The 14,879-nt window shown below is 41.1% G+C and overlaps 1 protein-coding gene across 1 annotated transcript in view; it reads left to right on the forward strand.

Moving 5' to 3' along the window:
* The first annotated feature begins 10,003 nt into the window (after positions 1–10,003).
* Positions 10,004–14,879, forward strand: part of pde4a (phosphodiesterase 4A, cAMP-specific) — a 39,400-nt gene continuing 34,524 nt past the window's right edge. The window contains exon 1 of the mRNA XM_034894197.1: positions 10,004–11,238. Coding sequence (XP_034750088.1) covers positions 10,943–11,238 — 296 coding nt within the window. The 5' untranslated portion in view covers positions 10,004–10,942. The remainder of the gene's footprint in view (positions 11,239–14,879) is intronic.

Below are 14,879 nucleotides of genomic sequence, written 5' to 3' on the forward strand. Positions count from 1 at the left end.
GTTGTTAACTCGTTATTTAAAGAAACCCTAGCTTAAGACTTTAGCTCTGTGATATCATATATTTGACAATTTTGGGGATTAACATGGTAATATTTATGTATTTTACTCAACGGTTTTTGTTTGAGTTAAGTGGGCCTATTAGCATCATTTTATTTGACTTGAAACCCAGGATGCAAAAAACAACTTAAGTTGTTGATGTGTTTAATTCTTATTTTTTTTTATATATATATATATATATATTCTTCTTAATACTTGTAACATTACAATCAATGGTAAAAAGCAAAATACATCAGCATGTGTTATTTTTATTTTAAATTGCCTTTGATTTGCATAATCTCTTTATCATGTCTTATTTCAGTTGGGAAAAGTTGAACCTCTGCTACTGGCATAAAAGTAACAAAAGCATTAGTGTTTTGTAATGCAAAAAAACAGTAATAGGCCAACTAATGAGGCCTGCAGTAGTGATATGTTTTAGGCAGATTATGTAAGTGATGACAGTACACGCAGCCAGCTGATGTTTTGCTTTATTGGCTCGGCAACCAACCGTAAACCTAATGCTTCTAAACGCTTGAGGAATGGGTGCGACAGAAGCATGAAGTAAACAAGAGGGAGGATGCATCACAACATATGCTAATAAAATCCTGCCTGTAAACTTCTGCAAGACTTTTCTTTTGTTGCCCAATATGGAGGAAAAAAAAGGTAGCTAATAACTTCAAAATTCAGATATTAGTGTTTTATGGTGTATATAATTATTTACCTAATAGTCTGACTTTTCCTGTATACTTAAGTTCCAAAATGTTACGACCCATGGGTGGCTTTGTGCGAGTGGTATTGTTGCACAGTGCACAGGGTCACAGTGCATGTGACCTGTATGAGTAATGTAATAACCATCTCAGTCATTCAGCAGCTGTAAAGACTGGTAAAAGCTTGTTCAAGAAATTAAAAAAAACTGAAGGAATGTTTCAAACTGAAAAGTGAGTTAAGTAACATTTCCCTCTGGTAAGACTGTGTGTGTGTGTGTGTATATAGATAATGTTGACATATTTGTTGACAGATTTAATTACAAAAAAACATACTAAAGAATAAACTGAAATGTCAGCTATGCTCTTATTTTCTGTTGGGCAGACCCTGAAGGTAATGGCAGGTCAAACTGATCTTACGTTCATCTGGCCAGCTTGGCATTACTGTGCCGTACCATTGATAATGAGGTGCTGGGGGGGGGGGGGCTCCTCTTCCTCTCAGCGGCCATCAGGGCAAAAGGTTTTGGTTAGCTGTTATTCTTGTGGACCTGCTGCGCCTTGGGCTGATGAGCTTTTCCTTGATGGGCAAGAAGCTGCAGTAGCCTACATTTGTCATAAAACTTGTATGTTTGGTCTGTTGTGGCATGTCACAAGAAATAAGTCTTAACAGAGAAATTCTTCTGTTTTCTTTATTAATCTGTAAAGGACAATGGAAATGAGAACATTCAGAAGAAATGAAGGTGTTGCTTTTTATGTCTACTGGCATTATATTAATGTGTTTTTCTTCCAACCGCTGGGTTTATTTCTGTGATATTTGTCTGTAATGCTTCAGGCACCCTTGAATTATGTTCTCATACCTGCAGCCAGTCTACCCAGAGTACTCAGAGGGATCCACCGAGGCTCGGTCGACGCTGTGTCAGACACATTTAGATTTCTGCCTTTCATATTTCCACCCACACAGTCACCCTGCTCAGTTGCTGGTGCATGCAGCTAAAACCTGCGATTTTCCCAAATACAGAGAGGAAAAAGGAAAAGCTCTGAAGGCAGATCACTGCACCATCATGCATCACCAATTCAAAATACACAAATGAAGGGAAAGTTATATTTCTGGTGCCTAAAATGTACCTGGTCTCGATCACTTTATTGTCCATGTGTGTTGAATATGAATGTATTGAAATATACAGATTCACTGTGTATTTATATCTACGTACAAAACACTAAATTAACATATGCCATGATTTATTACATGCTTGGTATCAGTGTACGGGCAACAAAGAGTAGAGAAATAAGCTATAGCAGGATTATTCATAGAAAACAGCCCCCCCCCCATTAAAAAAAACAGTAGCACATAGAACATCTTGATAGTCCAGGAGAAAGCTACAAGTCTGCCTTCTGCTTATTCAGGAGAGGGTGAAACCACTCAGAACGCTGCTCCTGTTTATACACCCAAACAAGATTATCTTATAGTAGGGATTTAAAATCCAAACCTCAACACGCACCCTTATCCCCCCTGAACTAAGCTTTAGTATTGTTACACTCTTCATTTTCTTCATTTCCCGTCGATCCTCTGTGTGATTGTATGCTATATCACCGTGGCACGACAAAATAAGATAACAATTTCTGGTTATGGGGAAATAAAAGCAATGTTTCTGAGCACAGTGTTATTGTTCCTATGCGCTGAGACAATACAACTGGTTTCTAAAATGAAAAACTAAATTTGGGTCTGTTTGTTGGAAGTGTTACAGTCTTTATTTATTGTCTAAAGATGCTCATATTCAATCTTGAATATTTATTAAATATCCCAAGATCGCTAATGTAATCCAGACATGGACTGTAGCAGTGGGATGAACCTGGTTCAGTTTTGTTTAAAGAAAAGCACCAGCAAACTAATATAGAGTGTTAAACACCTAAAAAACTCTTCAAGAAGCATCACTTTTATGAATGCCGCTTTCATCCCTCTTATGTCCTTTGCTGCCACTTGTCTCTTGCATGATCACTATTGAATAACATGATATTGTGAGAACACTATCTCTGACAAGTGCTTTATCTATTTTGAATCTAAGAATTACAATTAAAAGTAGTTTTTTCCCCCATTGGAGGGTGTAAATTAAAGGTCTCATGGCATGACAATTTTGCTTTATGAGGTTTTTTAATATGCGTTCCCCCAGCCTGCCTATGGTTACCCAGTAGCTAGAAATGGTAATAGGTGCAAACCGAGCCCTGGGTATCTTGCTGTGCCTTTTGAGAAAATGAAAGCCCAGATAGGCCGATCTGGAATATTGCCCCTAATGAGGTCATACCTCCCCTTTCTCTGCGGTGCCCGCCCAGAGAACTTGGCCCACCCATAAGAGAGAGACATTGTGGCTTTCAAACGAGCAAAGTGGCAGTTGGTCAGGCCCCCCCCCCCCCCTCCACCTTGCCCTCCCCCCCTCTCTTCCTCAATAGCTACAGAAACAAAAATGTTGTCCGACTGAGCGTGTCAGGTCTGCCAAAATAAAGCCGATGGCCCCTCCGGACGGACGACGGCACGGAACACTCTTAACAGACTCGAGTCACCAACATGGCCAGACTGTCCAATGGACAGTTATGGGGTTGGTGTGTCACGGCCCTAAGGAGAGCTCATCGTGGGACTGGCTCTAGTGGCTGTAATTCTGCACCAAGGCAGAATTTTCGAGAAAGAGATTTCAGATACAGTAATAGGGGACCATTAAGGTCTATATAAAAGCATCCATCCTATGACGTGAATGTAAAAACAGATCTAGTGCAACAACATAACACATTTTTATGCTTTTGTATTTCAAAAACAGCATGTCTTTAAAGGCGCAATCTGCCATCACTGACAAATCAATCGACAAGTCGGTTAATACAATGACTGACACAAGATAATTACTAAAGGTAAGTTTAAATGTGTTCTGATGCTGTTCAAAGATTTAATTTGGCCGGTAAAAGGAAAATAAATCTTTACATTTATAATTCAAACTCTTGCATTAGATATTTGGTAATGCATAATCAACACGTGTGTGGACATGACAGATGGATCTTTTAAGGTCTGTCATTTGTTTTGCCTTGTCATCTGTAACGTTCCACTCGGTCCCTAGTTTCACCATTGATGTATCTCACACCACCAGTGACCATGAAAGTACATTGCAGGAGCACACACGGAGCAAAAACAACAACCTTGCACTTAGTCTGGCACTTGATTCTCATCTCATTTTGCCATTATAGCTTCACAACGTCATTAGTAGAAGTTGGTAGAAGCTTTCAAATCCAGTTATCATGTCGTTTTCGGTCTCACGGGTCCTCAGCTTGTTCCCAAAGTGAAACCATGCCTTCCTGTTGCAACAGTTCCCATCTAACTCCTCCTTTGCCTTCTACTGAACACACATCTCAGCCAGATCTGATTGGTTTGGAGAAAAAGAGGTAAAAAGTGGTGGCTCACTCTTGTTGCTTGGGAGCACATCCCAGAATCACTCCTGAACGATTGCATTGTTCAACGTGTGGAGGACGTCTGCAGCTTGAAATCATTTCAGGAATCCAAAAAAACACTTTAATATATATTATCCAATAGCTTGCTGAAACACTGTTACATTTTACTGCAATCACATGTAAACATGCCTATATTTTACCCACTCTTACTCACACAATCCCACAAAAGTCCCTTCCATTTACTCTTTCTTGTCCTGCATACAAACGTGTAAAAACACACATGCAGACACACACACACACATGGCCATTAGTTGCCAGACTATTGCTCACTGTCAGGAAAGAGTTGTGAGTTAATATTTCATGGCCCTTCACTGGCAAAAAAAGTATCCATTTCCCAGCCTTCCCTGGTGCCCAATGTGTAGACAGTGTGGGCCAGAAGCCAGACAGGCTACTGATGGTCTTTCTGCTGTACATTCAGGGGTCTCTGTCTTCTGGGATTGGCTGTGAAGTTTTCAAGTTCCGTTGAAGTTAAATTTCTACGGTGTACACACTCCTACCCACCAGCAATAAAAATCAAAATAGCTACTAGAATGCATTTCACACAGTTTACACACTTTCCTGTGGCCTGCAAAACCCTCTCATCCAATTACAATGTGTTAGTAAGACTGCTTGGCATTTCAATTATTCCTCACACTATGAATGTACAGTATAACACAGAGAGCCATTTGGTGAGGATGAACACATAAATCAGATGCTAGCTTAATGAAGTGTGCAGCTGACTCAAGCAAGGGAAAGATTTTTTTACACACCACAATGAAGTACTCCAGTCCATACTGTGCTTTATGGTTATTTCCTCATCTGTGGTATCCTCCATATTATTACTTTCTTTATCTGGTGAATAGTATATGTGTATACTGTAGACATATACTGTATATATATATATGCATTATTATTTGACAGGTCCTTTTTCCATGTCATTTAGGAGTACTTTAAACAGAAAAAGATCAAAAAGAAATTAACATGTTGTATTCAAATATTAGATCAGTTACAAAACGTATGTCACAAGGAATGAGATTGCAATCCAATGGTCAACACGTTTTGGTTTTCCTTTTGCTTTCCTCCTTTATTTGGTCAAATTTATTTTGTTAGCATGCAAGAGTTAAAACTCCTGGAGTCTTTGTGTGCTCATTCGCATTCTGATGAAGCGACTAAATCATATGTTTAATTGTGCTGAAATTGTTCTCACTGTTCTTCAGAGAGGAATTCCTTACAGAGAAATCCAACGCAAATGAAAATGCATGTCTCTATTTTAAAGGCCCAAGTGTTTCCCAGATACACAATACTCCAATCTGTGGTTCTGATGAACAGCATGGAGTTGCTCATTTAGGGTTTTCTGAACCCATAACAGCCTTTTAATGAAACACTTGTGTTGCATTGTTTCATCATCTTCAAATAAGAAAATGCAGTCATTTCCAAATATTCTTTTTACATCCAGTAACAGACAGCTCAATCATTTCTTTCCTTTTCCTTTTCTAAGGACATTTACTAAACTGTCAATCTTATCTCAAGGAGACAGTATTGAATGTCAGCTGCCCTGAGAGAAAAATTATCATTTAAATTTGAAATTCACTTGCAGATTTATTCTGTGTGAGCAAGGAAGTAAAGTGATAACAGACCCCCAGAGTCATTACATTTTCAAGGTCAATATTACATAATATAATATAATATACTGTATATTCTTTTCGTTTCTAAAGCAACTACAAGGAACTTTTTGCGTTGACTTTTACGGCCCCTGTGGACATTGCAGTAGTGTTTTCATGGGCACTGCCGGCTTTTGTCATTAAGGTTCTTGATCTGGCTAGCTTGTACATTAGACTACGTTTACATGTGGCCGGCTTTTTTCATAAATGGACATTTCAGAAAAGTTTGTTTACACATACCGTGTATGTGCCGTCAGCGTCGTCAAATGCATGCCAAACCAGTAGGTGGCAGTGTAACGAGAAGCTCAAGCCCATGTTAGCCAATCACAATCCCAAAACAGCAATGACTGACTTCTTCTCTCTTCTCTTCCTCACTTCCTCGGCTGCCTAAACCTCTGTTTGTCTCAGTTTACACGATAAAGTGCAAACAAAGTTTCCCAAGTGGGGGGAATTGGTCTTGAGGCATTAAGAATGCTGATGGACTTGTTGGCTTATGTGGGTATTATAGAGGTTGTCTACCTAGATCTCCAGAGATCAGTTTTAGCCTACATTGAGTCTCACGATTGAGTTTCCTAACCAGTGAAAAACTCCTTGTAACTGCTTTAGGGTGAGTCAGTTGTTTTTGTGTTTATTCTGAAAGGTCATTTGTTAGTGAAAGAGTGTAGCATTTAATTTGACCTTTTTTGTTGTAAAGAAGCCCACAGTTAAGGTTTATGAATGTGTTCAACCTGCACTTATATGGGTCCTTAGATATTCCTCAAAGCTACCCAAACAAGACGTGGCTGGCTGTGTGTATTTTGCGGTACATCAGACATACAAATCAAGACTCTAACCATATTAGCATTTTTTAAAATTATATAAACAAAAAAGCATGTTGAATTGTGTTTTTTCAATTCAGCTGAGAAAATTCAGCCTAAAAAATTAGGCCCTGTCTTTTAAAGACAGACAAAACGATTAATGTTTGTGTTGTGGCTCAACTACTGCAAGGCTACTGTACGTGCCTTTGCCACGCTTCTGCAGCTTGACTCCAGCTAAAATGTTCTTGCTGCTGCTTTTCTCTGAAGGTTACCACACACACAAATTAGTTTAAATCATTTTGAGTTTTGCGGAAAGCAGTTCATGTTCAAGTTCCACAGTATATGTGTAAATACTTTTGGGTCCATTCCACAAGACAAGGGTTCTTGTTCATTGTAGATGGCTGACAGTGCATTGCTAGTGCTAAATTTATGATCCAGTGTCAGTGCTGATGTATCGAGTGATGCTCACACCAGATGGAGATACTTACGCAGCTACAAAAACTGTGTTCACATTGTCACTAGCTATTTAATGTATCCGTACAGAAAGCTTATGTGAACACATTTGCTTTAACACACAGAACATTATTCATGCTACATACATACAATATCATTTGCACCTGTGCACACTTTTCAGCCATTTCATCTAAAGCAGCTTAATGTCTTTTAGCAAAACCTTCGTCTAATGCCTTATACTAAACACACTCTGTCGTAAAATCGTAGCTCAAAGCAATATTTCTGCTTTCTCTGAAACGCAAACAGCTGGACATGAGCACTAACTAAAATAAGAATTTATTTTAGGTTAAGGCAGGAGAAAACAGAGAGACAAAGAATTTGGACAGGAAGAAAACAACTTATATGTGTGTCAGTTGGTTTCTACAGCTAGTAATTACAGTATGGATAGAAACCAGGCTAAAAATCTATAACCACTCTCACTGCCCTGTCAGGCTGTGATGCTCAGCAGAAATAAAAATGGTTGGTTTTGTGGTTTTGACCAAGCATCTGTTTATGGTTATGCACTTGTTCTCAATAAAACCATAACATGTGAGGGTTGGCAAAATAAAAATGTTGATTTATTGTCAGAATACAGGTAACATTTGAACATTTTCAAAATAGGTTTAGTGTCCATAGGAAATCTCCACATATGCCTCACATTTCTTTCTGGTCACGTTCTTCCCTTCTGTTTCAATCTGAGAGAGCAGAGGCACCACCACTGGGGATAAATAAAGTAAAGCTTTCAGGGGACCCCTGAGGGTTGAAAAAGAAAAAAGTCGACTTTTAGTTAATTCTTAGTGGCAGGACTCCTCCCCCTACACAGCTTTTCTCTTGCTGCAGCGGCATTTGTCTCTGTTGGCCTCCGGCTGATGAGCTCTACTCGCTTGAGGTGTGAAGCCTGAGGTTGGAGCTGCATCCACTGTAGTTCAGCCAGCCAGCTTTGGATGGAGCCAGTGGGTGGGACAGTAGCAGACCTTCACCAAGACTCACCACAGCCCCTCACTACTGCAGTCTGGAGTGCCATCATTTTTACACGCATTTGACACATTCCTGGGTTGATGCATGGCCTCGAGTGAAAACTTAATCTAAATGTCTGTAAATTGTTTGTGAGCTTTAGATCATACTTTGGCCGCCAAGATGTTTAAACAATTTATAGCTGTCAATCATCTGTCCTCAGTTAAAGGATTCATGCTGTTGAGATCATTGCTCATGAGAGCATTCAGACTATCCTGGCAGGGGAAGAAGAGCAGCAGCAACTTTGAAGAAATGTACACTACATCTAAACATCAGTCTGTCTATTTTTTAATATCCTTCTCTGTGTCAGGGTCACGAGTGGCAAGAAGCAGAACATCCCGGATGTCCTGGTATCCCAGCAGCCTCAGCTCTTTTTAGGGAATCTGAAGGCGCTTCCAGGTCAGCTGAGGCTGTAAGGAATCCAGCCTTGGTGCTTCCTGGTGGGCTGGTCAATGCTCAAACGCTGTGTCTTGAGAAACTTTTTTAACCAGGTGCTTCACCCCGTTACAGAGCATCTTTAACCAAGGACAGATGATTTATTTTCCTATTTATGCACCTGTTTATAAGACAGAGGGAAAGCTGATCCCCTCCATTTGAAGAGCTGTTACGTTCCATCTAAAAATGGCACAATGATTCAGCAATGAACCATGGTCTAAGATGTGGGCACGCTTACAGTGATCACAAGCTAGTCATGTTCAGCACAAACCCCTCCAATGCAGTGTGGATAGAAGGTTAACACCTCTGCAGATTCACAATAATGTCACTGAACGACTGTCAAAACCGCAGCTAAACCTTGACCCCGGTTTTCAAAAATTATATAATTTACAAAACTAGAGAAGAAAAAAATAGACTGCATTTTTGGAACAAATTAACTGTGGAATGTATTAGCAATAAAAAGATCTAATTGGTCGATGTTACATTGTTGTTATGTGTATTCTAAGTCAGGTCAGATTTTAGAATCAGAATTTTATGCTACACAAAACAACAACACAAAACAATGGCGGTCTTTAAGACATTAAAGGTATACAAGCTAAGAATTTAAGGTAAACTGAAGACAACCACTGAAAATCCTTAAAGATTCGTGGAAAATAATGACATGTTCCCTATACTCCTACACTACCCAACCAGCCCCAACAAAACTGAAATAGAAAACGTGTGAAATCTGATTTAGCATTAAATAAAATGCACTGCAGGCCAAAACACTGAAGTAAAGCATTGGTCCCAGACTGACAGAAGTCAGTTTATTGTCACAAAGGTCACTAGTCTAATGCTTTCATTCAAGGTGTTTTACAGTAGGCTACCATTGGCTGTGGTGGCCCTGATGGAACTATATAGTTTTACCTAACAATGTGAGTGCCCTGCACAGCTCACAAAGCAGAGGGATAGTGTTTATTTTTGTTCCTCATCTAAAAATACTGGGTGCAGCAAAACAATGGGATGGACTGCAAGGTGTCAATGTTTTCACTCCAGGGGGCATTAAACATGTACTCCTTAAGCATGCACCGGCTAGGTCAAGGTGACATTTTTTTTTTTAGCTACAAAATGATAAGATGTCATGCCTGATCTTGTAAGCTTCTTTTTCAGCTCCCATCATTTGAGCAATTTGCTGTGTTTGTTTTCTATCAAGGAAATGTGCAGTGAATGCACGCATGGGGCAAAACATAATGGATGAACACATAACAGGTTCAAAACCCTCCAGTGATGGCAAATCACTGAGGAGAACATCCACCCAACCACAGATAGACTGGGCTTGCCAGGAGGGAGAGAGCGAGATAGAGATAGAGAGAGAGAGAGAGGGGAGAGGGAGAGAGAGAGAGAGAGAGAGAGAGAGGGGGGGAGAGCGTTGTGGTGAAGCTATTGTCGTCGAACTCCAGCAAACATGAGAATGGGAAGATAATGGCCCACACCACAGAACAGGATGACTGAACTACCGCAAATATCAATTTGTGTCCTTTTATGATGCATTCTGACAAAACAAAACCTGAAGAAGAGAGTCTGGACAGCAAGGAATAAAGGATCGCATGTGGTTATTGGACATGTCCAACCATTCTTCACCCCAACCTGATGTTTTGAGAAGGGATGGTTACTGAGTCCAGTACAACATCTTGCTGAAAATCATTGGATCCAACATGTCCATGGAGGAATTATTGAAGACTTCTGCGGTCTATGCGCACACAGAGATGCCGTAGCTCCACATGAACCGTGATAGATTAACCGTGATAGTACTTTTATGGAAATTGCTTTGAAATTTCAACTCAACTGACAGACATAGGGCAGCAATAATACCACACCACACGCACATAGAAGCGAGCCCCGGGGATCTATGTGTCTCTGCAATAAGCGGCTGATAAAAAAGCAATATATTCTCTCAAATAAATAGTCATTAGATTGTGCGCCATGGGCGACGAGACGTCAAACTTCAGGGGAAGCAGCAGGACCGGTGTCTCATTACCAAAACCCAGGACTCGTGAGGATCACGGCGGAGCAACGATTATACTAAATTAAAACTGATCCTCACTGAAAACAATGAGATTAATGGTTTTTGGATGACTTGTCAGATTACCACTGTGACAGTTTTTGATGTTCTTCAGAAAAAAAGATTCAGATCTGGGCTGTGTTGGACTTCATTGTCACTTTGATTTGTTCGCTCAGAAATCAAGTGACAGAAAGGGACATGGAACGTTTTGTTTTGTGCTTCAAATAAACGGACACAGCCATATCATTTAATCAATAAGTTTAAAAGGGATATTTTTATTATTATTTTTTTTGCACTATGATGGAACCACCACCATGCGCGAAGAAAAGCCTGTCCCTGTCGCTCCCGGTTCCCCGGGAAGGACAGGCGACTCTGAAGCCTCCGCAGCATCTTTGGAGACAACCCCGGACCCCGATCAAAATCAAACACCGGGGGTATTCCGACACCGACCGGCATCACCACCGGTACATGGAGCGCTCGGACGCCGTGGATACGAGCGACCGACCAGGACTGAAAAAGTCTCGGATGTCCTGGCCATCCTCTTTCCACGGGACCACAAACACATCGATCGGAAATTGTGTCGGGAACAGACGGTAGGCGAGAGAGGGGTGTGCATTCCAAACATCCCAATAATAGCCCATGACAGCCCACAAGGCATATGCGTAAACGAGAGGGAAGGGGGTGCAGTTTAATGAGTGCGTAATAACGCAGTGCGCCTGAAGGGTTAACTGATATGAAGCGCTTTCTACCGGGAGGCGGGACGCGTGGGTTTTCGGTGCTGATGCGTTATGCGTCTTTGGATAGACTGTCAGGTGGGTATACAGCGCAAACCCGTCCGCCCACTCGAAACGCATGAGCAGCATCTGTAACTACCAGTAACATTTTTATGAGCGTTCACTTTAGATGTATTCGATACGAGACACGAGGCACTGTCGGTTTAATGGCACCAAAGGTCTAGTGGGTGCGTTCGAGCGTGAAGTACTGAGATATCGCCACCCAATCCAGGCCTTTGTCAGCTTGTTTGCAGAGGGAGGTGTGGGGCCCAGTGGGCGGATGACCAAAGGTGAAACCCCCATGTTTACTAGTATTGAACCCTGCCCTTTGGCAGGGCACTGATCTCCAACAATACGATCCTGACATCTGACCTCCTAGTTGTGGTGGATGAGATTGAGGTTGTGTTGAAAAGTTATGAAGTGTTACCAGGAGTGTCACACAGATGGATTCTGACAGCTTGTAATTGGCCCACCACGGGCTGCGCTCTGATCAGACATGACAGTAAAATTCACTGCATTAGGGAAAGGCCATCATACACAGCAGAATTATATGATACTTAAACTCCACTGGCCAACAACTCTTCCAGCACTTAAATCAAATTATACCATGCATGTTAATCAAGCTGATTAGATAAAGGCATTTCATTAAGTGAGTCATGGAACAATACAATGTTCATACAGATTCGTTGTCCTTACACAACAATTGTTCCATTTATCCTCCTTAGAATGCAGCACCTGGTTGTTTTTATTGTTTGCTTTCCCATATCTTAAAGAGCCTCATAGAATTGACAGCCTGCTCATTATGGGCAGGGGTAACTGTGGCTGTTTATGTGACTCGTTTATGTTTTATTATATATGTTCATATCCCTGTTTCAAGGAGAGATTGTCAGGAAGAGAAAATCAAGGCTATAAATGCTGGTTTTCCAGATTGCTCCCTGTTCCACTCTGTCCTCTGTGTGACCTGAAATCCTCACATGTTCCTGCAAATGAAAGGGTTAGTTTACATGCTGGACTGTTTCTGACTCCTTTATTATCCCCCTCACCCTTTTCCAGTCACAGACGAAGCCCAATTGGGCTCCTTTCACAAAAACAACACAATAAACAGGGTGATTATTAGATAATAACACATCCCTGAGAGTGTGCTGTGTCTTAAGGGGACTTTTGGGGTCCTGTTTTTTTAAATCCTGTTATTATTTGTTTTCTTCCTTTTATTTTTCAATGCCACAGACGGCCTTCCCAGCAGGCCCCTGGGAGTAGGGCCAACTCCAGCTGACTGGAGGAAGGGCTGATTTGTATTTTGGTCCTCAGGACACACTTTGAGGCAGTCCAATCTTTAGTGGATTGGGACTGACTCTGCCTGCCCTTCTCCTTCTGTGGGCGGCAAACCATGAGAGGGCAGAGAGAGAGAGAAAAAGATAGAGGTAATTTGATTCTGACAAGCTCAGTTCTTAGAGCATACCAAGCTGGCTCCAACTGTGCGTATGTGTTCATGTTTGTATGTGCCTCAGCACATCCAAGAGGTGATGTGTATGGCCTGTGGGTGTTTGTACTACAGATTGGACAGGAAAGAGGGTGCGCAAAGAAATAAAGGCTGGTAGATAAATGTTGTGTATCATGAATAGTGACAAAGTGCACCAGCACAATGTGTGTATATGTTTGGGTGTAGAGGTATCCATTTGTGGACTGTGCACACGTTAGTGTCTGACCTGTAGGGTGTATGGATTACAATAGGCCCTAAATTCATCTGTTTTCACATAAGCGGGAAGCAAGAGCGATGTCGGTTGTGTTGATTTTATTTTCATTCTTTTCACATCTTAGAGTGACTGTATATTCTGCATGCTTACTTATGTCCCAATAAAGGACACTTCGAGCTGGATGCCTCATCCCCTCGCTGGATTTATCAGGCTTCATGAACATCTGGCCGCTCCGTGTTTTTAGCTCAAGGCTAACTTGCGTTAAGTTCCGGCCTATAAAAAGGCAGCACCATGCACATCTCTTCTCACTACTGTTGCATTTCACTGAACCCTAAGATATAGAAAAAATACAGACAAGAACTTGCCCCCTTAATCAGTCTTAGGGCCTTTTCACACCTAAAAGTCCGATCCAAGGTCCAGCCCAAGGTTAATGTTTTTGTTACATTGTATACTTTTGAGCAGGTTAGTTTTGGTTTTCCACTGCAGTTATGCAAGTGCTCTAATGAACTACACATAACTACGTTCTGTTGTCATCAAATCTCTCCCGATGCTTGCAATTGATTGGTTTGTAGAGAGGCTTCCACGTCCTCTGGGATCCTCTCTCGGAATTCTTGTGAGTTGTGAGTTTTTTCCAACTGACTCCTGCTCTCTCCATGCTACCGCAGAACTTCACTTGGCTTTGGAGAAGCTACAAACTGAAACTTACACTGTATATATACTACCATTTAACAAGTAAACTGCTAACTTATTCTCTTCTCTGATAGCAGACAGCTGCCTGGTCTGAGCGTATTCCCCGTCAGTCTCTGTCACGTACACACTAAGCACTAAGCTATTCCTTAAAGGAACTACGCTTTTCTTTTGACATGACAATAGCCTGCCAGAACTTCATGTGTTTGGTCAGCAAGTCCAAACCTTCCAAAAATGATAGAAATGAACCGGACCATGGTTCAGTTTGGCGACCGAGTGGACCTCATTTAGTTGGACCAAATTTTGTCTGTTTGTTTCCCGTGGGAGGTTTCACAGCTGTAATTTTGGTTTGGATCTAACCGAAAAGTCAGAAAGTCCGGACCAAACGAGGTAAGTGCGAAAGCCCCCTTGGATTGACACAGGTCCAAGTTACTAAACAAACACTGGTCACCAACAGTTTTGAGAAGTAACTTCTAAATACCTTAATACTAGGATGTTTTAATGGAAAGATACAAATTCAGGGTCCATTTTCACTATTTTTAGATGAGCACAAACATTTCTTTGCCATTATAATGATAAATATCAATTGGTCAAATGTATTTGCTGACTTTGTTGGTGGAGAGTGGAAAAAGTAATTGTTTTTTAATTGGTTGCTCACTGATCAACCCAGTGATGACCTTATTGTCTTGAGGTAGCAGACCGTCAGTCAAGACCTCATCTGGAGGTTTGAAAGATCAATCAGCCTGAGAGATGCTGGTGAAAGGGTTTAGAAAAAGGTTCAAAGAGAAATAGTTTGCACTGTGTTACTGTAATTGATACACTTGCTTTTGAAAACGAAGCCCTCCCAACAGTCACTAGTCGAGGAATGGATAGCATACAAGAGGGATTCTGGGTGTTGTTTAACATAATTGTCTGAAGAATCATTGTCTGTGCTGTTTTCACTGGTCTATTTTTGTATCTATGTTGTATCCGACAAAATGGCAGTCTTAGTGGCAATCAGCTTCCCCCCAAGAGTGTGAGTCTGCCTCCTCTTCCCACCCCGTGTCTTTTGTTTGACCGTCTTGTCAGTCTTTTCATCAG

Source organism: Etheostoma cragini, chromosome 15 (genome assembly GCF_013103735.1).
Source record: "Etheostoma cragini isolate CJK2018 chromosome 15, CSU_Ecrag_1.0, whole genome shotgun sequence".
NCBI lineage: Eukaryota > Metazoa > Chordata > Actinopteri > Perciformes > Percidae > Etheostoma > Etheostoma cragini.